This window comes from Balaenoptera ricei, chromosome 12, assembly GCF_028023285.1.
Source record: "Balaenoptera ricei isolate mBalRic1 chromosome 12, mBalRic1.hap2, whole genome shotgun sequence".
Classification (NCBI taxonomy): Eukaryota; Metazoa; Chordata; class Mammalia; order Artiodactyla; family Balaenopteridae; genus Balaenoptera; species Balaenoptera ricei.
The window spans coordinates 19,096,379-19,123,978 of NC_082650.1; the positions used below are offsets into that span (position 1 = coordinate 19,096,379).

Here is a 27,600-nt window from a genome sequence, read left to right on the forward strand (position 1 = left end):
AACACACGGGCACACGTACACACACACACACCATAAATTATACTGAATTTCTTGGCCTTGAGTACTTACCATCTTCTCTAATACAAAGATCTTCTTTTCAAACAAATAGAGAGGTGTAAAGGTAGCATATACAACCATCTGAGGGGACTGTATTGCTGAAGAACCTGTAAAACCAAACACATATTGCGTCACGGAAATTCTAGCCAAAATGGAACTGGCAGGTCGTGGTAGACTGTTCAAATTCCTTAATGAACTTACCTTTGCTGATGAAATATAGGTAAATGACTCTACATGCATTTAATAAATGTTAAAGCTCAAATGTGCATCTATTTTATAGAATGTCTCATCAGTGTTACCTTCACAATAGTACCATATAATTCATTAAGAAATCATTTTACTTCATTGTAAAACAGTTATTACATAAACTCACTCTAGCTATCTGTCAATGTAACTTAGCTTTCATAGAATCTTTATTTTGAATTTAAGGAATTCTGGGAGTTTCTATGTCATTTCAAGTAGAAAGAAAACATAAATAAATTAATCCTCCCATGAAGAAGGGAAACTAAGAAGGTAACTTAGTTTGGAATGTTTAATGCCTGTAGATTTGCTCCTGAACATCAATATTTATTCATGTGTTCCTTAATATCCCTGAAATTACCCCATTTGATTCATGATGCTTTTGCTATTTAAAGATTCTGGCCAAAATAATAGAATTTATTTTCCTCTATTGTTTTTATTTTTAATTAAAAGGTTTTGATTTATTCCTTTAAAATTCACGCACTTAACAAAAACAGAAATATAGATCAATGGAACAGGATAGAAAGCCCAGAGATAAACCCACGCACATACGGTCACCTTATCTTTGATAAAGGAGGCAAGAATATACAGTGGAGAAAAGACAGCCTCTTCAATAAGTGGTGCTGGGAAAACTGGACAGGTACATGTAAAAGTATGAAATTAGAACACTCCCTAACACCATACACAAAAATAAACTCAAAATGGATTAAAGACCTAAATGTAAGGCCAGACACTATCAAACTCTTAGAGGAAAACATAGGCAGAACTATGACATAAATCACAGCAAGATCCTTTTTGACCCACCTCCTAGAGAAATGGAAATAAAAACAAAAATAAACAAATGGGACCTAATGAAACTTAAAAGCTTTTGCACAGCAAAGGAAACCATAAACAAGACAAGAAGACAACCCTCAGAATGGGAGAAAATATTTGCAAATGAAGAAACTGACAAAGGATTAATTTCCAAAAGTTACAAGCAGCTCATGCAGCTCAATATCAAAAAAACAAACAACCCAATCCAAAAATGGGCAGAAGACCTAAATAGACATTTCTCCAAAGCAGATATACAGATTGCCAACAAACACATGAAAGAATGCTCAACATCATTAATCATTAGAGAAATGCAAGTCAAAACTACAATGAGATATCATCTCACACCGGTCAGAATGGCCATCATCAAAAAAATCTACAAACAATAAATGCTGGAGAGGGTGTGGAGAAAAGGGAACCCTCTTGCACTGTTGGTGGGAATGTAAATTGATAAAGCCACTATGGAGAACAATATGGACGTTCCTCAAAACACTAAAAATAGAACTGCCATATGACCCAGCAATCCCACTACTGGGCATATACCCTGAGAAAACCTTAATTCAAAAAGAGTCATGTACCAAAATGTTCATTGCAGCTCTATTTACAATAGCCAGGACATGGAAGCAACCTAAGTGTCCATCAACAGATGAATGGCTAAAGAAGATGTGGCACATATATACAATGGAATATTACTCAGCCATACAAAGAAACGAAACTGAGTTATTTGTAGTGAGGTGGATGGACTTAGAGTCTGTCTTACAGAGTGAAGTAAGTCAGAAAGAGAAAAACAAATACCGTATGCTAACACATATATATGGAATCTAAGGAAAAAAAGAAAATAAAGGTCATGAAGAACCTAGGGGCAAGACGGGAATAAAGACACAGACCTACTAGAGAATGGACTTGAGGATATGGGGAGGGGGAAGGGTAAGCTGTGACAAAGTGAGAGAGTGGCATGGATATATATATACTACCAAACGTAAAATAGATAGCTAGTGGGAAGCAGTCGCATAGCACAGGGAGATCAGCCCCGTGCTTTGTGACCACCTAGAGGGGTGGGATAGGGAGGGTGGGAAGGAGGGAGATGCAAGAGGGAAGAGATATGGGAACATATGTATATGTATAACTGATTCACTTTGTTATAAAGCAGAAACTAACACACCATTGTAAAGCAATTATACTCCAATAAAGATGTTAAAAAAGAAAAAAATTCACGCACTTACATTTCACTGCACTAGATAATATGTTTATTGAAGAATAATATCTTTAGAACCACAATATATAAATTAGATGTGAACCCTGGATCGCTCTAAAATGGATTAAGATGTGAAATATGCCAAGCTTGTAAAAATATGTTTTAACATTTAAAAAGTAAACTTTGTATATGTAGGGGAGCAAAATTTGTCACCTTAAAATGTGTCTCTTTGTCATGAGGATTATTTTAGGCTTTTTTTTTTTTTTTAAGAACAGAGTACTCAGGAATTCTTTCTTTTTACCTCCCCCTTAACTGCCTAAAAGAATTCAGATAAAGGGCCTGGTCCAGGAAGAGCACTGTCACCAGAGATACCTACAAAGAATATGGGCTAAGTGTGGTAGGGCAGGGCCTAGAGACAAGAGTCCTCTCTGTGTCCCACTGCCTCTACATGGTAGAGCAAACATGTTTACCAAACATTTGCTTTTCAATCTCCAGGTGAATTGCCTTCCTCCCTTTTGAAGTCACAAACCCCCGACCCCCTTTTCTTTCTCTCAGATGGTAGATAAGCCTCAATTGCCTAACCTGTCCTTGGGTTTCATTTTTCTTATGAGGCCTCATACATACATAATTATTATTCTTTTTCTTCTGTTAATCTGTCTCATGTCAATTTAATTCTTAGACCAGCTAGAAGAACCTGGAGAGAGTAGAGGGAAATTTTTTCCTTCTCTAACACATATTTTTCATGCAGCAGAGATCTGAACCCAGGCAATTTTACTCCACAGCCCAAACTTTGAACCACATTCTGTATCTAGAGGTTGACTTAACTATGAGTTTGGTAGGAAAAAAGGCATTGTTACCATCATTTTCACAAAGAAAGAAACTCAAAGAAAGGTTTAGCCATTCTCACAAACATGAATAATTATCAGTAACTTTGGGACTGTTATGTCATCCACTATCAAAAAAGATGGTTTAAGGCATCACTATAAGAAAATAATTTTTTATATAAAATTAAAAATATAATGACTAGCGTTTGTATTTTCTCTACCAAACCACCAGACATGTTTCTGTAAAAATACAAAGCCAGAACTATGAAAATGCTCTCACAAAAAAAACACAGTAATGTATTAAGAAAGAAGACAAAATGAAAAAAAAAAAAAACTAGATAAAGCATAGTGCTGGAGGTAAATGGACACATTTTCATGTAAAGAAGGATGAACTGAGAATTATGATATACACTCTGGAAGCACCAAGATAGATGACCCAATGTTAGGACTATAAAGTTTAAAATATATATTTTATATATCAACATATATATATAATTTACACAGAGGAGGACATATATTAATACATATTAATTTATAATTATATATTTATATAAATATATTTATATATTTTATAATAAAAATGTTATGTGTACTAACATATAATATATATTTTTATTAGTATTATATATCCTCCTTCATGTAAACACTTCTGTGACTGTTGTATCATAAGAACTTGGATAACACTGTCTCATATGTAGGATCTTGCTCTGTTATGTATAACCATCTGAGGGCCTAACAATTATGGGCAACCTTGAAAACCTTATTTAGACATGTCTAAACAGGAAATACGTTTCTATGCTCCAATGTTTTCCAGCATTTTAGGAAATAAGTACAATAATTATTATTCTAGGAGACTGAGAACTTACAATCTGACAGAGACTGTAGAGAATATTGTACGTCTGATGAGGGCCTTGAACCATGAAGAGACCATTTGAATTTTTCCTTTTCTTTTTCCTTCTCTCCATCTTTACTCCTCTTCTTTCCAAGGTCTTTTGCATTGGCTTTCTCCAACATATTAAAAAAAGGTAATAAATCTTTTAACTACAAAACCTCAATGTATGTTGCTTATTAAGTCATTGTGTTGAAAAGAAAGTTAAATAGTAGTATTTAACTTATTTAAGTGTAAAACAATAGCCATAAATTTCCCCAAGTACTACTCACCTCAAATTAGTAACATCAAAATAAAGCAAAAGAAAACTTTGAAAATTGACATGTATTGTGAAAGACATGCAGCATTATTTATTATTGACTACACATAATTTTATGTTAAATGTAGATGATCAGTTAAATATAATTTATTCATATAAAATCTTGGTGTCAGGCTGATTTTCTCATTTAAAAAAGAAAAAAAAAAAAAAAAACAGCAAAGAAAGTACTTAAAATTGAGTCCTAAATGTGGAGCCCTCTTAGATCTTCTTGCCAAAAAAAAAATAAATAAATAATTAAAAAAAAAAGAAAGGATATTGGAGACTGCAGCCAAAAAAATAATAATAAATAATTAAAAAAAGAAAAAGATCTTCTTTACTTGGGGCTTGCATTTCAAGAAACACAGCTTTCTGCCTCCAGAATCTCTTCTGGTGGAAACTGGCCACCAACCAACGTCCACAAACCAACATCTGATTGTCCACAGGTTGTGTGTAGTAAAACCCAGTACCCAGAACCATCCACCATTTGAATTTCCATTCACATTTACATTTCTATGAAACATGTTCTCCTTCAACTGAAAAAAAAACCCCTAAGCTTTTTTATTTCCTAATAAATCCCTTCCAATTCTAAAACAGAAATTTCAAATTTCTGCCATTCATTCGTTCATCATTTGCTAAACTTGTAATCACCATTGATCAGGTTTTTTTTTTTTAAATTTGCATAAATAAAAACTATAACATTAACAACTTGTACTGTTTCTTAGCTTCTAAAGTAAATCTATCTCATAGCTTTTATAGTAGATTTAACATCTATGTTAGATACAAAGGCAAAGATAACTATAACTTTAAGTGTAGGATGAGATACTTTATTGGGAAACAAGTATAAAAAATAGATTATCAGAGTTTTATTTTGTGCCTTTTCTATAAATATTTGACTTAAAACTAATTATAGGTAATAATATATGACTTCATGTATGATTTTAAATTGGGATTTTAAAAGCCTTTAAATGCCTATTCAGAATTCATAATTTAAAATAATATAGTATATAATAAAAATTATAAATAGAAAAACACACTTTTCACATAGAAATTTGGAAAGTATGCAAAAATGTTTATCAAAATGTGTTTTTGCCAATACCATGAGTAAATCTGTTGCTCCTCTGTCACCTCATTTCACCCATCTGGCCAACCCCTCTAAATAAAAGTAGCAGCTGAGTCCTACTGGACATGGCCTTCCTCTAGTTCTGTAAGCTTCTGCCACATCTATTTTAAATAACAACGAGAACCTCCATCTCCACCTCCACCTCACTCTCAGCTCGTAGAGAATAGAAGCCTTTAGTCAGAAACCCTCAGCTTCTCCCTATCAAACCCATTCATCCACTGACATGTGCATCTGTCCTCTCCCATGCCCTGTGCCCACCCGTTAGGATGGAGGAGAATTTGCTCCCTGGTTTGGTCCAATCCCTTCACCTGGGCTCTCTGGAAACCTACACTACGGCTGTCATGTCAACTGCATCTTCGCAATCACTTAAAAGTACTTCTTCATCAGGTAAAAATTTAAATATCTTTCACGGATCCCTCACATTCCCTGTCAGCTTCTACTTTGTCGCTCTCCTGTTCTTCACAGACAAACTTCTAACAGGGGTGTTTATACATTATTTTACTTCCCACTTATTTCTTAACCTCTCCAATGTGTCTTCCACTCCCATCACTTGCCAGTGCCCAGTGACCTCCATATCACAAAATCCAGCAGAGAAACTTGAATTGTCCTCATATTTCAACTCTCAACACTACTTGACACAATCTCCCTGATTCTTAAAACACTCTTTTCCTTTGACTTCAGTAGCAACATGCTCTGCTGGTCTTCTTCCTGTTTCTCTGGTCATCCTTTAACCTCTTTTGCCAGCTCATTATTTTGTACCCAGTTCTCAGATATTTAGCTTCTTTAAGGCTGAGTCTTAAGCTTCTTAGTCTTCTCACTTTATGCCATCTCCTTGGGAATATCATTCATTGTTTAATTTGGCATGAATTTGTCAATGATTCCCAAAAATATATCACCAGCCTGGAACTCCTGACATGAAAGTACACTTGATTTCTTAAAGGCACATCAAATTCAATATGTTCTGAGTCATTCTGTGATCTCTCCTCATAAAGCCGTTCCTCTTTTGGCATTATCCCTCTCAATAAAAGGTACTACCATCTATCCAGTTTTGGAAGTCAGAATTCTGCACATCATCTTTGCCACATTCTGCCATTTTTTACATTTTAAATATCTCTCAATCATTTACTTTATCTGCCTCTCCACTATGACTGTCCTATTACCCTATGCCAAGCTACTATTGTCTCTGACCTGAGCTGATGCAAAGGTCTCCAAATTGTTTTTTCTATGTCCACTCATGTCACTGACTCTCCACCCCCACGTGCACACCAAATTATTTTCTTCTCAGAGAACCAGAATATCCTTTTGAAAACGTGAAATAGATCATGACTCAACCCTAAACTTCATTAGCCGTCAATTGCTCCTTGGTAAAGATCAATCATCTTAACATGACCTGGAGGATTTGACATGATCGCTATCCTATCTACTTCTCCAGGCTCTTCTTAAGCCACTTTATTCCACACATCCTCTCCTCCAGCTAAACATATCTTCTACCAGGTCTTCCAAATCATTGTCATTCCTGCTACTTCTTCATAATATTTATATCTGCTGTCTCCTCTACCTAGAATGCTCTTCCCTTCTCAGTCCTTAATCTTCCTCCAGCTATTCCTATCATCTTTGCAAACACAGCTCAAAATTCCTTAGGGAATTCTTCCTTGATGCCCCAGACTAGGTCTTTCATATGAACTCCTAAAGTTTCCTGTATTTCCCTTCAAGACTCATGTATTAGTATGTATTTATGATTTTTAAAATTAATGTTAGTCCCACTCACTAGTCCTTAGCTCTAGGAAGTGAGTTCCACACCTGATTTTGTTCATCAAGTTATCACTAATTCTTGGAACACTTACTGATATTCTCAGCAAGTAGTATGTTGAATGGATTGTAAAATGGAGGGATGGATAGACAGAAGTTAACTTGTGATACATGAGAAAGGGATTCCAGGTTCAAATTAATTTAGGACACACTGGGTAAAACAAATTTAATCTGGCTTTTTTTTTGCTTTCTTTTATAAACTAATGCACATTAGATCATTTTAAACGGCACTGATGATAGGCAGATATCACACACACAATTTTTTTGTATATTTTTGAGGAACATTTACAGTAATTATTTCTGGGCAGTATATAGTTGGAAATGCTGGTTGATAAGATCTAGATAAGGACAAAATATCAATATCTTATAAAACATAAACATTTGAAAGATCATTATAGATGCTATCACAGTACACAAAAAGCTGAGTATTTTCTAGTATATTTAACTCTACTATACAAGCATTATTGTTCATATGTATGGCTATATGAAATATTTTAGAAAACATAAAATAAATAATGATTAAATATATTTCCCACCTAAGAAGAAATGCTCCTACACTTTGTAAAATAACTCGAAAATTTTTTTCCCAGATTTTAACTTTCACCTTACAATAACCTGCAAATCATAATCTAATCTATGTCCATTTCACACTTCCTGAAAAGGAAAACAGGACAACATTTCTCCTTTGGTATTCTGGTCCATTCCACTCTACAAATAACATATAAGAAAGATGTGTTTAAGGGAAATTGAAAACTTAATGTGTTTTTCTATATTAATAATATATTAATTTAGTATCATCAAAATATATAATTGCCTTTGATTTTTAAGGAGAGCAAAATATAGTAGAATAATTAACATATGGTAAACACCATTGCAAGTTCTAATATCTTGGAAAGAAAGGACCTTAATTACATGACTGTTTTCACAACACTTAATAAATATAATGACAATAAATAATCATTAAATTAAGCAATGACTAAACTATAAAGTGTTTATATATAATACCCATATTGAATAACATCATGATATAAAATGTCTTACCCTTTAAAACTCTGTCACTTTTCTCAGGTAATTTTAGTGTTGTTGCTGAACCTTCAGGTTTGAATTCCTTGCCATCTTTCATTTCTTTGCCATCTTTCACTTCTTTCCCATCCTTCATGTCTTTCCCTTGTTCTTTCAATTTGGCATCTATGTCTGTTATTTTGCTTTCAGAGCTGGACTCATCTGACAGCTTAAACTCGGGCAATATTTCTCTCAAGAGCTCCCAAACTTTGTCCATATATCCTGGGCTTAGGTAAAAAAACAACATTAATTTCCAAATTAAGTTTTTTATTCCACATCAAGAAATTACCGACAGAAAAAAATCAACTTGCTATTTCAAAAAACCAATTACAATAGTTACTTCACATGTTAGTTAAAAACACCATTATGTGCTTATTTATTCAACAAGCTTTGATTGAGTGCCTACTCTGTGGTGGGCTTTGCTGATGCAAGGAGACCAAACACAGAGTTCCAGTTAAAGATGGTGATGTAGGAAGATTTTGAACTCACCTCTTCCTATGGACACAACAAATCTACAGCTACATACAGAACAATTTCCTCTGAAAATAATAAAAAAACTAGCTGAGGAATTCCTTCATATCTGGCAAATGAGAAAAAAAACCATACTGAAGTGGCTAGGAGAGGCTGAGACATGGTCTTGCCATAAACCTCACACAGTGTGGGCACACACAGTTTGGAGGGAGCTCACATCCCTAAGCTTTTCCCTGAAGAGTGAAGGGTTTGAACCCCACATAATGGCACCCCAACTTTTAAGACCTGCAGATCAGAGACAAGCTCCCAAAACATCTAGTTTTGAAAGCCAGCAGGGCTTGCATCAATGAGGCCCACAAGGCTATAGCAAACTCAGAAAGACTTCTTAAAGGGCTCTCACGGACTCACCCATCCCAGGACTCACCCATAGAAGAGCACCCAGTAGGAGACTAATATCCCACTTTCACCAATGAATAGATCATCCAGACAGAAAATCAATGAGAAAACATTGGCCTTGGGACTTCCCTGGCGGTCCAGTGGTTAATACTCTGTGCTTGCACTGCGGGGGGAGTGAGTTTGATCCCTGGTCAGGGAACTAAGATCCCACATGTCACGTGGCATGGCCAAAAAAAAAAAAGAAAACATTGGCCTTGAATGACACATTAAATAGGATGGACTTAGACACATATAGAACATTCCACCCAAAAGCAACAGAATACACATTTTTCTCAAATGTACATGGAACATTCTCCAGGATAGATCATATGTTAAGTCACAAAACAACTCTTAATGAGTTCAAGAAGACTGAAATCATACCATGCATCTTTTCCAACCACAACTGTATGAAACTAGAAATTAATTACAAGAAGAAAACTGGGAAATTCACAGCTATTAGATTAAATGTAGATTAAACTATATGCTACTAACCAACCAATGGATCAAAGAAGAAATCAAAAAAATGCTTTGCGATAAATAAAAATGGAAGTACAACATAACAAAAATACAACAGATACAACGACAACAAAACAAATACAACAAAGCAAAGATAGTTCTAAGAAGTAGCTCTGTGAGAGTTCGTAGCAATACATGTCTACATCAAGAAATATGATCTCAAATAAACTACCTAACTTTACACCTCAAAGAAATAGAAAAAAAAAAGAACAAATGAAGCCTAAAGTTAGTAGAAGGAAGGTAATAACAAATATTAGAGTGGAAATAAATGAGAGAGACTAAAAAGACAATAGAAAAGATCAAAGAAATTAAGAACTGGTTTTTTGAAAAGATAAACAAAATTGACAAACCTTTAGACTCACCAACAAAAAAAGAGAGAAGACTCAAATAAAGAAAATCAGAAATGAAACAGACACATTGTAATTAATACCACAAAATACAAAGGATCGTAAGAGACTACTATAAACAAATATACAAAACAAATTGGACAACCTACAAGAAATGGATAAATTCCTAAAAACATATGATTTACCAAGACAAAGAAATAGAAAATCTGAACGGACTGATTACTAGTAATCAAAAACCTCCCAACAATGAAAAGTCCAGAATCAGAGAGCTTCACTGGTGAATTCTACCAAACATTTAAAGAAGAATTAATACCAATACTTCTCAAATTCATTCAAAAAATAGAAGACAGAGGAAAACGTCTAAACTCATTTAACAAGGCCAGCATTACCCTGATATCAAAATCAGACAAGGATATCACAAGAAAAGAGAACTACAGATCAAAATCCCTGATGAACATAGAGGCAAAAAATTCACAACAGAATGTTAGCAAACAGAATTCAACAATACATTAAAAGGATCATACACCATGATCAAGTGAGATTTATTCCTGGGGTGCAAGAATGATTCAACATGCAGAAATCAATCAGTGTAATACATCACAGTAAAAAAAATGAAGGATAAAAATCATATGGTCATCTCAATAGATGCAGAAAACCATTTGACAAATTCAACATCAATTTATGATAAAAATGCTCAACAAAATGGGGTTAGAGGGAACATACCTCAATATAATAAAAGACGTATATGACATGCCCACAGTTAACATCATACTTAATGGTGAAAAGCTGAAAGCTTTTCTCTAAGATCAGGAACAAGATAAGGATGCCCACTCTCACCACTTTTATTCAGCACAGTATTGGAAGTCTAGCCAGAGCAATAAGGCAAGAAAAGGTAATAAAAGGCTTTTAAATCAGGAAGGAAGAAGTAAAACAGTCATATTTGCAGATGATATAATATTATATATAGAAAACCCTAAGAAACGCCACCCAAAAGCTGTTAGAATAAACAAATTCAGTATAGTTGCAGGATACAAAATCAATATACAAAAATCTTTTGCATTCTATGCACTAATAATGAACTATCTAAAAGAGAAATTAGGGAAACAATCTCATATACAACTGCAGCAAAAAGACCTAGGAATAAACTCAAGGAGGTGAAAGACCTGTACACTGAAAACTATGATATTAATGAGAGAAATTAAAGAAGACACAAATAAATGAAAGATATACAGGGCTTATAGATTGGAAGAATTAATATTGTTAAAATGTCCATACTACCCAAAGCAATCTATAGATTCAATGCAATCCCTATCAAAATTCCAATGATATTTTTCACAGAAGTAGAATAAACAATCCTAAAATTTGTATGGAACCACAAAAGATCCTGATTAGCCCAAGTAATCTTGAGAAAGAAGAACAAAGCTGGAGGCATCACACTTCCTGATTTCAAACTGTAATACAAAGCCATAGTAGTCAAAAGAGGATGATATTGGCATAAAAGCAGGCACATAGATCAATGGAATAGAATAGAGAAGCCAGAAATAAACCCATGCATATATGGTCAATTAATTTATGACAAAGGAGCCAAGAATATAATGGGGAAAAGTACATTCTCTTCAATAAATGATGCTGAGAAAACTGGACAGTCACATGCAAAAGAATAAAACTTGACCATTATGTTATACTATACACAAAAATTAACTCCAAATGGATTAAAGGCTTAAAAGTGAGATCTGAAACCATAAAACTCCTAGAAGAAAGCATAGATGTTAAGCTCCTTGACATCAGTCTTGGTGATAATTTTTTGGACTTGACACCAAAAGCAAAGACAACAAAAGTAAAAATAAACAGGTGGACTATATCAAACTAAAAAGCTTCTGCAAAAAAAAAAAAAACCAAAACAAACCTACAACAAAATGAAAAGATATCCTACTGAATGGAAGAAAATATTTGCAAATTATATATCTAATAAAGAGTTTATATCCAAAATATAAAAAGAACTAATTTAACTCAATAAAATGACTATCCAATTAATAAATGGGCAGAGGATCTGAATAGACATATTTCCAAAGAACATATACAGATGGCCAACAGGTACAATGAAACGTGCTAAACATCACTAATCATCAGGTAAATGTAAATCAAAACCACAATGAGTTATCACCTCACACCTGTTGTAATGGCTATCATCAAAAAGACAAGAAATGACAAGTGTTGGCAAGGATGTGGAGAAAAGGGCACTTTCATTCACTGTTGGTGGGAATGTAAATTGGTGCAGCCAGCATGGAGTTTCTTCAAAAACTTAAAAATGGAACTATTGTATAATCCCACAATTCCACTTCTGGGTATTTATCCATAGGAAATGAAAACACTAACTCAAAAAAACAGATGCACTCCAATGTTCATTGCAGTATTATTTACAATAGCCAAGACATAGAATCAACATATGTGTCTATGGATGGATGAATGAATAAAGAAAGTGTGGTATTCATATACACAATGAAATATTGTTCAGACATAAAAAATGAAGGAAATCTTGCCATTTGCAACAATGTGGATGGACTTCGAGGACATTATACTAAGTGAAATAAGTCAGAGAGAGAAAGACAAATATTGTATGATCTCACTTATATATCGAATCTAAAAACAAACAGCAAAACAAACAAAAATGAACTCACTGATATAGAGAACAGATTAGTGGTTGCCAGAGGCAAGGGGTCGGATTTGGGCAAAATAGTGAAGGTGTTCAAAAGGTACAAATTTCCAGTTATACAATAAATGAGTCATGGGGTGGTAATGCACAGCATGGTGACTGTAGTTAACAATACTGTACTTTATATTTGAAAGTTGCTAAGAGAGTAGGTCTTAAAAGTTCTTGCCACAGAAAAAAAATGATAGCCATGTGTGGTGCTGGGTGTTAACTAGATTTGTGTTGAACATTTCTCAATATATACAAATATCGAATTATTATGTTGTACACCTGAAACAAATATATTGTTATATGTCAATTACATCTCAATAAAAATAAATAAACAAGCAAAGAAACAAAGAAACCAAAATAAACAAAGAGACCAAACACATGGCCCTAGTCTCAAGGCTCACTCAGTCTGGCAGAGGAGAGAGGCATGTCACACACATGACAGGGAAAGAATATGTATTTGAGCATCTGTTAAGTGCCAGGCACTTTCCTATATATTATCATTTAGATAAATGGTCTCTATGTTACTTCTCTGTGGAATTTAACAATATTTTTACTTTCTCTAAACTCTTTCCTGAGGCTTCTACAACATCATTCTTTTCTAGTTTCTATTATTATAGAAATCACTTGCGGACTCCTTTGAACACTCCCTTTCCTCTGCTCACTGCTGACCAATTAGGGCTGCTTCCCCAGAGTTCTCCTCAATATGCTCTTGATAGCCTATAGCCTTTCCTCAGTGAGTTAATAAGCACAACCATATTTTAGGTTCACCTGTACTTTTATGTAACCCTCAAATCATTAGCTCCAGCTCAAACCTCTCTCCAGAAGAGAAGAGGTTGTGTACAACCACCTAATAGACATCTATCCAAAAACAAACAACTCAGACTACTCTGGTGGTGCAGTGGTTAAGAATCCGCCTGCCAATGCAGGGGACACGGGTTCAAGACCTGGTGCAAGAAGACCCACATGCCGTGGAGCAACTAAGCCCATGCACCACAACTCCTGAGCCTGCGCTCTAGAGCCTGTGAGCCACAACTACTGAGCCCCCATGCCACAACTACTGAAGCCCATGTGCCTAGAGCCTGTGCTCCACAACAAGAGAAGCCACTGCAATGAGAGGCCCGCGCAGCACAACAAAGACCCAACACAGCCAAAAATAAATAAATAAAATAAATAAATTTATAGAAAAGAAATCAAAAACAAACCAATCAATCAATAAAAACATCCTGCCACCATCTTCTACTTTTCAGTCAAGTTAGAAAACTGAGAATGACCAAGTCTCTCTCCATGAAACTCTCATCAAATAAAAAGTACGTCCCTTAGATCCGACCTCCTCCTACTGCAATTGACAACACTTTCTCCATTCTTTTACTTTTTAAAAATATCTTTATTGGAGTATAATTGCTTTACAATGTTGTGTTAGTTTCTGCTGTACAACAAAGTGAATCAGCTATACATATACATATATTCCCATATCCCCTCCCTCTCGCGTCTCCCTCCCACCCTCCCTATCCCACCCCTCTAGGTGGTCACAAAGCGCAGGGCTGATCTCCCTGTGCTATGTGGCAGCTTCCCACTGGCTATCTATTTTACATTTGGTAGTGTATATATGTCAATGCTCTCACTTCTCCCTAGCTTCCCCTTCCGCCCCCATGTCCTCAAGTCCGTTCTCTACATCTGCATCATTAGTCCTGCCCTGCCACTAGGTTCATCAGTACCGTTTTCCATATATATGTGTTGGCATACAGTATTTGTTTTTCTCTTTCTGACTTACTTCACTCTGTATGACAGACTGCAGGTCCATCCACTTTATTACAAATAACTCAATTTCGTTCCTTTTTATGGCTGAGTAATATTCCATTGTATAGATGTGCCACAACTTCTTTATCCATTCATCTGTTGATGGACATTTAGGTTGCTTCCAAACCTGACTATTGTAAATAGTGCTGCAATGAATATTGTGGGACACGTGTCTTTTTGAATTATGGTTTTCTCAGGGTATATGCCCAGTAGTGAGATTGCTGGGTCATATGATAGTTCTATTTTTAGTTTTTTAAGGAACCTCCATACTGTTCTCCATAGTGGCTGTATCAATTTACATTCCCACCAACAGTGCAAGAGGGTTCCCTTTTCTCCACACCCTCTCCAGCATTTATCGTTTGTAGATTTTTTGATGATGGCCATTCTGCCTGGTGTGAGGTGATACCTCATTGTGGTTTTGATTTGCATTTCTCTAATGATTAGTGATGTTGGGCATCTTTTCATGTGTTTGTTGGCAATCTGTATGTCTACTTTGGAGAAATGTCCATTTAGGTCTTCCACAAATTTTTGGATTTGTTTGTTTTTTTGATATTGAGCTGCATGAACTGCTTGTATATTTTGGAGAAAAGACCCCGAATAGCCAAAGCAATCTTGAGAAAGAAAAATGGAGCTGGAGGAATCAGGCTCCCTGACATCAGACTATACTACAAAGCTATAGTAATCAAGACAGTATGGTACTGGCACAAAAACAGAAATACAGATAAATGGAACAGTATAGAAAGCCCAGAGATAAACCCACACACATATGGTCACCTTATCTTTGACAAAGGAGGCAACAATATACAATGGAGAAAAGACACCCTCTTCAATAAGTGGTGCTGGGAAAACTGGACAGCTACATGTAAAAGAATGAAATTAGAAACCTTCCTAACACCATACACAAAAATAAACTCAAAATGGATTAAAGACCTAAATGTAATGTCAGACACTATAAAACTCTTAGAGGAAAACATAGGCAGAACACTCTATGACATAATTCACAGCAAGATCCTTTTTGACCCACCTCCTACAGTAATAGAAATAAAAACAAAAATAAGCAAATGGGACCTAATGAAACTTAAAAGATTTTGCACAGCAAAGGAAACCATAAACAAGACAAAAAGATAACCCTCAGAATGGGAGAAAATATTTGCAAACAAAGCAACTGACAAAGGATTAATCTCCTTTCTCCATTCCTATCACCACTTTCTCTGTAGAAGCCCTTGGCAAAGACTTCTGCAATACTGCACAAACCAGTTCCCCTGTTCCAGTCCTGACATCTGAGCCATCCTCCAAAATCACAAGTCTGATAAGATAAGATCATCCTCCTGTCTAAAATCCCTCAGTGACATTCTGTTGTGAAGACTTCTTAACTTTCTCTGTTTGGTTCCTACATACCTCTCCACCCCATACCCATCCATCCTCCAGAACCCAGCACATAATCTAGTCCTGCAGAAAAATGTGCCTTTCTGGGACTACACCCTGCTCCCTTGTAGTTTCAGGCTATTCTTTCTTCTCTGAGTTGGCTTCCCTACCTCAATAAGCTGCACTAATTTCAACTAATCCTTTGAGGTCAGTTTAAGCATTACTTTCTAGGGAAATTAAGCTCTACATTCCTGTTCTGGATTCCCAAAGAATCTTTTACACACTTCTAGTTTAGCCTTTTAAAATATTTTTGAAATTACTCTGTCAACAAACATTTATTGAGAACATACTGTGTAATGGCCATTCAGTGTCATTTCTCTAAGCACAGAAATCTCAACATTGAGAAAGACAAAAAGGGTCCCTATTCTCATGCATCTTACCATCTCAGTGGATGGATACAACTGAGAGAGAGAGAGACAGAGAGTGAGATTGAGAGAGAGAGGGAGAGAGAGAAGATAACAGGCAGCTATAACTTTCATGATGAAAACAAAATAATAAACAATGGGATATGGAATCATTCAGGAAAGAAATAATTTAGATGGGATAGTTGAGAAGGCCTATCCGAGGAGCTGATATTTAAGCTTGGTGATATCTAAATGTTATGACATATCCAACCAAGTAAATATCTGATGGAGGATCATTCCAGGCATAAATAAAGAACAGTTCATATAAAGACCCTAAGGGACAATGAGTTTAGCACATTTGAGAAACAGAATGAAGATGTGGGTGGCCAGCTAGTGGTTGCCAAGACAGTTTTCATTTTTGTATTTAATCCCATAACAGCTCTGCAACATAGGTAGTACAATCCTAATTGAAGTTTAAGAGGTTGTAAATTTTATGCAGTCACAAATGATAGACTACCAAATGACAGAATCAGGATTAAAATAGATCTTTCTGAATCCAAAACCCCTGTGTTTTTTCCCACCTACAATGTAAAAAATGTTATGCTGTGAAAAAGAAATATTCATACACCAAAGGATGAGACTATACAACATCTTGGACAGTTAGGCTTAAATATGGGGTGGTGGAGTGCTCTTTTCACAAATGAACTACACCAAGATCAGAGAAATTTGTGTAGAAAAGCATCATCTCTTCATTTGAAATTGTCAGACTTCTAATAGCCACTCTGTATTTCTAGTATAATACGGAGAGTTAGAAGGGTTTTTTTTTTTCCAAATGATAAAACAGTGCTAACTGTAGGAAAACATAAGAGGCAGGTCAACAATTGCAAATACAGCAATGTCTCCCTTTGGTACTTCTATGGGAGAGGGAAGGGAAAGGCTGTCTGTTGAAGATGTCACAAAACACTTTTCACCCTTATTGATTTTCATATGGAAAAAGTCAGTAGTGAACACAAGTATGAAACTTGAATACTCTAATTCTCCTGGACCTCTGTAAAACCATGACCATGACTGGCGAAGCCCCTCAGGGGCTGTCTCTGCACAATCGAATCCTTTGTAGGAAGAGAAACATCCCACTTCTGAACATACCATGGCTTTGATCATGTTGTTCTCCTGCTTTTCCTGTCCCTTTCCTTCCGTCCCCTCTAATCAAACCCAGTCAATGGTAAAGGCTCAGATCAAGTCAGAACTTTCTCCATGAAGCCGTACCTGACCTCCGCCTGCATCCTTGGCAGATGGTGATTTCAAATTAAACATTTCTTGACAATCATTATTATACTGTTCCATGACATTCTTTTCATTTAAAATTATACACTTATATACACATGAATTAACTTTGTGATTTTATAGTGTAACTGTAATTTTAAATTATATGCATAGTGTGGCAGAATGTTCATAACAAAAAATCCTACAAATCATGACATAAATCAGAGAGCATATATCTTTTACTTTCTGGGTACATTTAGAAGTAAAATGATAAACTTGAACATCTGAGTCAGTCTCATTTTTTTAGACTTTTCTCTGTTTTCAAAGGTTGATTATTAACTACCATACATATATCTATATAATATTAAATAATATAGTGATACTCATTAGAGGGAAAGAAACTTGCACTAATTATGTATCTACCATACATCAGTTACTTTTTCTGACACTCTTACCTACTCAATCTTGAGAACAACCCTGTAAGATAGGTCGTTTTTACCTGCATTTTACATATGAAATAACTAGGGCCCAAAAAAGTTATATTACTTGCAAAATTCACATAGCTTGAAATTGGAATTATAAGAATGTAAGTTTAGCTATATAGTTCTGGCACCAAAGCTCAAGCGTTTTCCCCTTATATCATTTTCATAGACATTTTATAAGCAACCATAAAAATAAAAATTCATGCAAATTGAGCATCTAAAATCCTTCAAATTTTTAACTTAATTTAATTATTAAACTGGTCTTGGGACTTCTCTGGTGGTCCAGTGGTTAAGACTTCACCTTCCAATGCAGGGGGTGCAGGATTGGGGAGCTAAGATCCCACATGCCTCATGGCCAAAAAACCAAAACAGAAAACAGAAGCAATATTGTAACAAATTCACTAAAGACTTTAAAAGTGGTCTATATCAAAAAAAAAAAAAAAAAAAAAAGTCTTTAAAACAAAAGAAATAAACTGGTCTTATAATCATGAAAGTATATGAATAGTGTTTTCAGTTTTCATGTATGATTTCACTGTATGATTCTAGCAAGAGACAATTCCCAATTTTTAATTTTCTAGTCACAAATTACTTTGATCTCCTGTTTCTTTACCACCCTCTGATAGACTTCTGATGTTTTCATGCCTCTGGTATATTTATTGCAGGGAAAATTAAGGCAAAATTTTAAGCATTCCATCAATACTGAAGATAAAAATTTAGAAAAGTCCATACTTATAAACCCCATTCTCTCTTTATTTCTCTCCACTAACATTGACCATATCATGTCAATAAATATCCTCTTCTCTTAGATATCAGAAAAGGATTTTCCATGAGACGACGATCTAAAAGGCTGCTATCTGGACCTTTCCCAAAGGTAAAAAGCAAAATCAGCTCTCTTTCGGAAAAGTGGTCCTTAGAGGAGTTTGTCTACCCTCCCATTTTTTTCCCTGCAAATATATTTTCTTTGAACCAAACAATGGCTAGTTTATCCTGCTGAAAGGACGCTTTAGGTGGTAGAATCCAAGTTACTAGGACCTGTCTTCAGTCTCCTTTAACCTGGACACTGGGAATGGTAGCTTTCTAACACCAAAGATCAGAGATGATCCAAATTGATAACTGTACTGTGGATTTGATCTTCTTATAAAAATCAGCATCTGGATTGATGGCAAGTTCAGATCTATTGATATAATTATTTTCTATGCACCTTAACCTGATTAATTTCCAGGATCAATGGTAATATGATCAAATTATGTGGCTATAACCTTTATGCATGAAACAAAAAATATTTGTGAAATTTTAAGTAAGCATTACATTAAATGCTCTCTCTTTGAACATAGACAAACAATCTCTATATATCTAGAATCATATGAGAGAAAGACTGTGGGCTTTGGACCCAGAAAGATTTACATTCAAATATTACCTCCAGGTACAATGTACACGGTTTTAGGGAATTCAACCACTCTGAGCTTCAGTTTTCTCATTTCTAATGACATATAACACCTAGCTGATAGGGTCATATGGATAATTAAATAAGATAATCTTTTGAGGACTGTGGGTATTAATTAGAATAATATATTAAAGTGCTTAAAGTCTAATAGGCATTTTAATATTATTCATTCCCTAGTATGGGTAGCTAATTAAAAGTCGCTTGTACTTTTCTGTATTGAATAAGTGTATAAGTAGAAAGGGACACCTGTAAATATTTTATCATAATAAATAATTAACATTGTTTTAATATTTGCAATTCAGATATTTAAGGATTAAATTTACTATATATAAGCAAACAGAATTTATCCTGGTATTCTCAAGGAATTTTTTATAATACTATAACATGTTATTCTCCAAACATTTTGTAAAATGTGACAATTTTTTAAAATTTTCTTAAAGACTAAGAATATTTTAGTTAAAGAAACCTTACTGGGGAAGAGAGAAAAAAATATATGAGTTACTTAATGGTCAAACGTACTGGAGAGAAATGACTTCTGGTAACCATCCTGTGAGTGCGTGAATCACTGTGAACTCTCCCAGTTCTCTCCTCTCTGCTACATGGATGCTAAAAAAGCAAATGCACAATAGTCTGGTCAATAACATTTGAAAACAGAGAGAGGTCTATAAAAAACAGGAATCTCTAATAAGCAGTGATATAATAATAAATGTAGGGGTCCTAGTGGTTATACATTAGAGCACAGGAATATACTTTTCCAACAGTCAGATGACTTGTTTTGATAAGGCACTTAAATAGATCCAATGATAAAATTACATATCTATTACAAAACATGCTTACAAGCTTTATTTTATAAATGTATTTATTTTATTTTATTTATGTCTGTGTTGGGTCTTCGTTGCTGCGCGTGGGCTTTCTCTAGTTGCGGCGAGCGGGGGCTACTCTTCGTTGCGGTGCTCGGGCTTCTCAATGCGGTGGCTTCTTTTCTTGCGGAGCTCGGGCTCTAGGTGCGGGGGCTTCAGTAGTTGTGGTTCGCTGGTTCTGGAGTCCAGGCTCAGTAGCTGTGGCGCACGGGCTTAATTGCTCCGTGGCATGTGGGATCTTCCCGGACCAGGGCTCGAACCCATGTTCCCTGCATTGGCAGGTGGATTCTTAACCTCTGCGCCTCCAGGGAAGCCCACAAGCTTTATTTTAAAATGTCATATATATAAAGCATTAACGTCATATACATAAACATATCCATACATATTATATATCGGGAAATATATATAGATGACATATAATCTATTCTATATATTCAATATATTATCATGGTCTTTTAAAAATAGGGCAGTATCCTTCATCTTTCTAGTTTCGGTAATTATTCTAAGATTCCTATGAGGCTGTGTATTAAGTCAGTCTCACACATGGCAGGACAAGATGGGCATCAGACATCTTTAATAAAATCCTTAGATAATTTCAGAGAATCAGAAACATCCATTCTATCCTGTACTAAAGAGTGGATCTGCCGCCATAGCATAAAGTCAAATGAGGCTGTGATTGATCAAATATTGCTCTTCTCATTTTAATCCTTTTGTTAAAAATTTTTTTTTCTGAAGTGATTAGTCTATTTTCATTATCACACACAAATGCCGTATCTATGTTTTGCTCGGGAATCAGAGCTTCAGTCCGCCTTATGCCAACGGTGACGACTGATGGTATTGACCGGCATACGTGTCTTTTTCTTCAGAAAGAAATCTTACTATCTTAGTCACATGCTCCATCATTTAAAAATCTACCTTGGCTTCTTGTTTACAGATTATAAATTGTGATATGTCTACATATCTCAAAGATAACTAGTATCTAGTGGGATAATTCACAGTCTAAACTCCTCTTGGAATAATCATATTAATATTCAGGATGTGACTGTGCAAACCCCATAAAAGTAACTCTTTTTCCTTTGCATATTTCATAGTGGTATTTAAATAACTACTAAATATTAATTTTTTAATGTAGAAAGCTAAAACTCACATAAAATATTTACTATCTACTATAAAATCTGAGAAAAACTTTTGGACGAATATAAATTGGACCATGTAGTGATTTCCACTGGAAAGCCTAAGAAATGTCTTACATTAAGTCTGGTCCTTTATTTTCAAGTTGGATTTGTTTATTTTTCAAAAATAACAATAATTCTATTACTCAAGTTGCTACAAAATTCTACTGAACTGTAGTTTTAAGAAAGATAAAATGCTACTCCAATTATCCAGGTCACGCATTTACTGCTTCACTGGCCTTGTGGCTCTAATTCTCAGAACTTCAAGTTAGGTCTGAGAATTAGGAACATTATTTTCTTTCAAAAATAAACAAACATAGTTGTCACCATTTTGAATACTTGGTAGTATTCAGCTACCTAAAATGATCTGAGCTGAGCTTTTAAAAATGATTGAAATTAAGGGTTGCAAGCTGGGTAAAACAAATTGCCAATAGAAAATTGAGGGTTGGTAAGAGAAAAGAGAGATGAAAAGGATGGCAGTAGGAGGGGTTGTTTTCGTTGTGTGGCTTTGGGAGAGAAAAAGGAAGCTGAGCCAAATGAAAATCCACAAAAAATCAGACCAGGCTACTGACTGACAGTGCTATGTGTAATAATAGAAGGGGAGGGGGCTGAGCTTTGAGCAAATGGCTGGAGTGGCCTCTTAAAGGAGCGGCTGTGACACACTGCACGAGGGGGAAGGGTGTCAAATTCAAGTTGGTGCAGTGTGTGTGAGAATTCTCCCACTGAGCAGAGACACACAGTTGCCATGCATTTGCAAGTCAGGCATCAAAGCTTTTTTGCATCATTCAGGCCGGCACGGAAGGACCGACCACAGGTCTCTGCAAGTGGAAGCTAAGAGAATAAACGTAGCAGACATGTCCCATGCATGTTGGTTCACAAGTCATGCAGGAATATAAGACACAAGCAGATTTCACAAGAATATTGAAGGAAACATGAGTAGTTTTCATCCTGAATGTATAAAAAGGAACAATGTTACCAAAAGCGTGAGGAGCACACTGACCTCCTTCAGAAGAGTTCAGGGTTTCAAGATGAGTAAACGACTGCTGCATATACAGAGCCTAAAACTTTAACTGGATTCCAGTATACATTATTCAGTATTTAGATGAACTAATATTTTCCCCTACTAAACAACTTCTTTCTCTCATTAAGCTGAAGATTGATTTTCCATGACTGACTTTCCATTCATTATAAGGAAACACTGGATGTAGAATAAGTTTTTAGTATTTTTCTTGGAGGAATTTTGTCTTATTGTGGGCTAATGCAATATTTCAAATCAGTGGCTTTGGCTTATTTATTTTTATATCAGAAAGTTTACATTGTTTGGAGAAAAGGCTTCTTAAAATTGAGTTTTTGAAAAATAAAGCTACGCAATACAGATGTATAGCTGTCGTTGCTGTTGTTTGCCTTTTTGTTTGTATACAAGTGAGCGATAATTTTTTATTCTACTTACTCCACATTTGCCAGCTTAATGATAGCTTTAGACAAAAGCATTGGCCAAAGTTCAAATTCATAGGTTGTAGCTGGAAGCAATAGATTGTTTTCTTCATCAAAAGGCAGAAAGTCATCAATAGTTATCTTTCTCCAGCAACCCTAAAGATGAGAAGAAAGGAATATATTATCAGTGATTAACATTATTTTTTCTCATACATTATTGTACACTGCTGACGTTATTATTTACTGTTTTATAATTTTATTTTAGCGTCTTACATCTAATGACTGACATACTGGTATTCAATACTACTCTGTCTGAGCGTTTTACCTTATTATTTTATTTAATCTAATTATAGCATGCCTATATCTATATCAATAGTATGATTATTTATGAGGTCTTTTAGCACATTCTAGGGTGCCCCATCCTACATAATGCAGTAAATTGAAGTGTTTCAAATAGCAAAACCAAAATACCACACAATCATGGCAAGTTTGGACATGATTAAATAACTTAATACAGTCATAATGCAAATTCTGCAAATGTAACTTTAGTAACTATTTTTTATCCTTATGTCCTCAGTGATCTTATACTTCCAATTACCATATTACTCCTACTCCTGTTTAAAGATCTATTTTTTAACATAAAGCTAATTAATACTTTATTTAATAAAATCATTATGTACTTACCTGTATACATATTATTTCATAATTAAAAGCTTGAGGCAAACGATAAAATTAATGATTGTGAACTCAAATATTTTTTTAAACTTTGGTTTTACATGTGAAATTTTAGTTTGAATTCATTTCTTCCCCCAAGAAATATTTCAGCAGTGATGCAAGCATTGTGAACCCAAAGATTTGTAACACGTGGCTTATATCTATACCATTGAATTGCTTACAGACTAGTGAGGGAAGGCATATAGGCAAATACAAAATGTAATATGTTTAAAATGCTCTAGGATCAGAAAGGAAAATGTGACTAATTTTGCTTGGGGGATGTCCTCACAAGAAGGTGACATTTGAACTCAAGATTCAAGGAACAGTATAAGTGTAATTTTCCTAGGTAGATAGGAACAATAGGGTGAAAAATGTTTTCTTTTTATGACACCTGTAACTGAACTCATACTGCCTTATTTAGTGGTTATATGACTTTTTCTTTATTTCCTTATGGATGATGTAGGGCAAACAGGTTTAAAGTCACAGGTGTTTAGCTACTCTCTCTTCTAATTTTAAGTGAAACAACCCAAAAGAATACACAGTGAAATAAGCCAGATTCAAAAAGACAAATATTGTATGATTCCTCTTACATGAAGTACCAGGAAAAATCTAATTTATAGAGACAAAAAGTATAACAGAGGCCACCAGGGCCTGGAGGAGAGGGGAATGAGAAAATACTGTTTAATGGATGCAGAATTTCTATTTGGGATGATGAAAATGTGGAAATAAATAGATAGTGATGATTGCACAGCATTGTAAAAATACATACTGTCTCTAAATTGTACATTTATAATGCTTAAAATGCTAAATGTTATGTTATGTATATTTTACCACAATAAAAAAATAGCAATAGTAGTTCCCTTCTTACACTTTGATTTTCAGAAAAAAAATTTCAAAGGGGCTATCTGGATTCCCACAAAGGAAAAGTTTTAAGTAGCCATAAGAACTTTGTTATACCAGTTTAACAAGTATCACCTGCTTCCAGCTGATCAGTGATTACATATTTCAATACAGATGCTTTGATTGCTAAACACTATTGAACTGTATACTCTACATGGGTGAATTGTATGGTATGTGGATTGTATCTCAATAAAGCTGTTACATAAAAATACACAAGGATGAATGTTCAACATTACATATCTAAAACATAATTTGACTAAGGTTATAATAATTTTCACTGATATTAGTACATTGGTTAGTCGCCTCCTTTAAGTTTATGAGTAAATGAAATGTTATGTATATATAAACAAAAATAATTTTTGAAACCCCATCATAGGGCATTGAATTATTATTGCGTTTGGTATTTTTTGTCACTGCATGTAAATGATGTATATTGGACATTTTTACTGAGTTTACTGTGTTAGTGCCACATAATTTTAAAAGACCATCAGAATGTTTAATTATAGAATGCTTGTAAAGAAAGATACCTTTTTGTTAAGATAAACATAGATTAATAAAAGATACTTTAGAATACAGTCTTGTTCAAATTTTATTATTTTCCATACTTCAATTCCAGGTCACAATAACTAAATGGCTACATATATTTATACCCTCTTCCTCCTACGACCACCCTGAAAGGAAAATAAAAAATTTGTTTTATAAATAATAGTTCAAATCACAATTACAAAAGATCAAGAAAAGAGTAATCAGTGGACAGAGATTTCAGCAAAAACCTGAATGGTCATAATTATATGAATGAGATGGAATTCTGACTTCGCTTCCCTACTTCTACTGCAGTAATAGGTGGTGCCTTCCCACTCAGGTTAGAGCTCTGACTTCTGCACTTGCTCTGAAGTAAACAAAGCAGTTTCTCTCCCCAGAAGAGTCAATGGGAAGGACTGACTTCCATCCTCCTCCTGCAGTAAAGAGGAGGTGCCTGGCCTGGTAGAACCTATTGGAGGAACTCTTATTTCCACACCCTACCCATGCAGTAATGAAGCACACTTCCCCCTCCTCAGGTGGTGATAAGGAGATTGTGGGATGGAGTCTTATCCTCTGGGTAACAGAATAGCACTATACAGGTGTTACAAACTAAATTGAGATTTGAAACAAAGCCCACAAAAGTGATCCAGGGTGTGCATTCCAAATCTAAACAGGCTGACTACTTGCTAAAATAGAAATTTTAATTAGAAACCACAGTCATAAGACATAACACAAATAATGTCCAGGAAACTGTCCAAAATTTCTCATCATACCAAAACCCAGGAACATCTCAATTTCAATGAGAAAATACAATCTACAGACCACAAAATCAAGATAACAGAGAGGTTGTAATTTTTAGGTAGGAACCGTAAATATGCTATTATAAAAATGCTCCAACAAGTAATTATGAACACTCTGGAAACAAAGGAAAAATAGAAAATCTCAGCAAAGAGATAGAAAATATGAAAGAGGAAAAAATGGTAATTTTGAATTTAAAATTAAACAATAAACAAACAGACCCCTTAATAGCAGAATGCAAATGACAGAAATTAGTGAACTGTAAGTTATATCGATAGAAATTATGAGCAATAAGGGAGATATAGATTGAAAAAATAATATGAGCCTCAGGGGCCTGTAAGACAATGCAAATATATATAACATTCATGTCATTGGAGTCCAAAAAAAAGAGGGACAAAGAATGTAGGGCTGAAGTAGGTTTGAAGGAATAATGGCTGCAAACTTCCCAAATTTATCATAAAACATAACCTTACAGATTTATGGAGCTCAGAACACCCAAAACAGGATAATTCCAAAGAAATCTACATCCAGAAATCTACACATGTTAAATTCAAAATCCCAAAAAACAAGACAAAGAAAAAAGCCTGAAAGCAGCCAATGAGAAAAGACCCATTACCTACAGGAGAACAGCCGATTGCTCCCCAGAAACCACAGAGGCCAGAAGAAAGTAGCACACGATGCTGAAAGAAATAAACTGTCAACCCTGAATTCTGAACCGAGTGAAAATATTCTTTAGGAATAAAAGTGAAACAAAAACATTTTTAGGTAAAGGAAAGATAAAATAATTTGTCACCAGGAGACTGGCTCAAAAAGAGTGGCAAAAGGAAACTCTTCAAAGGCAAAAAAAGAAAAAAAGAAAATGGAACATTAGGAATGAAGAAAGAGCAAAGGAAAGAGTAAGCACATTGCTAAATGATAGAGCATTAGCTTCCTCTTGAGCTTTTAAAATTATTTTTGACATTTAAAAGCAAAATTTTTCATGAGGGTCTCAATATATGTTCAAGAAACATTTAAGACAACGATAATAAAGAGGGAGGGGTGTAAAGGGGCCTAAAAGGTGGTAGTTATATTCCAGTTTAAGTGGTAAAATGTTGATATTAGTGGACTGTGATAAGCTATGCATGTATAATTTAATCCCTAGAGCCACCACTACAAACAAATGTATACAAAGAGATATACTCAAAAACACTAGGGATACTAATTCTAAAAGATATAATACATGCACTCCAATGTTCATAGCAGCATTATTTACCATAGCCAAGACAGGGAAGCAACCTAAATGTCCATCAACAGATGAATGGATAAAGAAGATGTGGTACATATATACAATGGAATATTAATCAGCCATAAAAAAATGAAATAATGCCATTTGCAGCAACATGGATAGACCTAGAGATTATCATACTAAATGAAGTAAGTCAGACAGAGAAAAAGCAATATATGAGATCACTTATATGTGGAATCTAAAAAATAATACAAATGAATCTATTTACAAAACAGAAACATACAGACATAGAAAACCAATTTATGGTTAACAAAGAGGAACAGGAGGAGGGATATATTAGGAGGATGAGATTAACAGATACACACTACTATATATAAAATAGATAAAAAACAATGATTTACTGTATAGCACAGGGAACTATATTCAACATCTTGAATACCTATAAT

General features: G+C 34.8%; 1 protein-coding gene across 1 annotated transcript in view; it reads right to left on the reverse strand.

Moving 5' to 3' along the window:
* Window positions 1-27,600, reverse strand: part of ADGB (androglobin) — a 159,239-nt gene that overhangs the window by 89,428 nt on the left and 42,211 nt on the right. The window contains exons 6-11 of the mRNA XM_059941038.1: window positions 23,012-23,151; window positions 20,049-20,135; window positions 8,284-8,531; window positions 6,957-6,958; window positions 3,993-4,131; window positions 70-164 (exon numbers count right to left, since the gene is read on the reverse strand). Of these exons, the coding sequence (XP_059797021.1) occupies window positions 70-164; window positions 3,993-4,131; window positions 6,957-6,958; window positions 8,284-8,531; window positions 20,049-20,135; window positions 23,012-23,151 (711 nt within the window). The remainder of the gene's footprint in view (window positions 1-69; window positions 165-3,992; window positions 4,132-6,956; window positions 6,959-8,283; window positions 8,532-20,048; window positions 20,136-23,011; window positions 23,152-27,600) is intronic.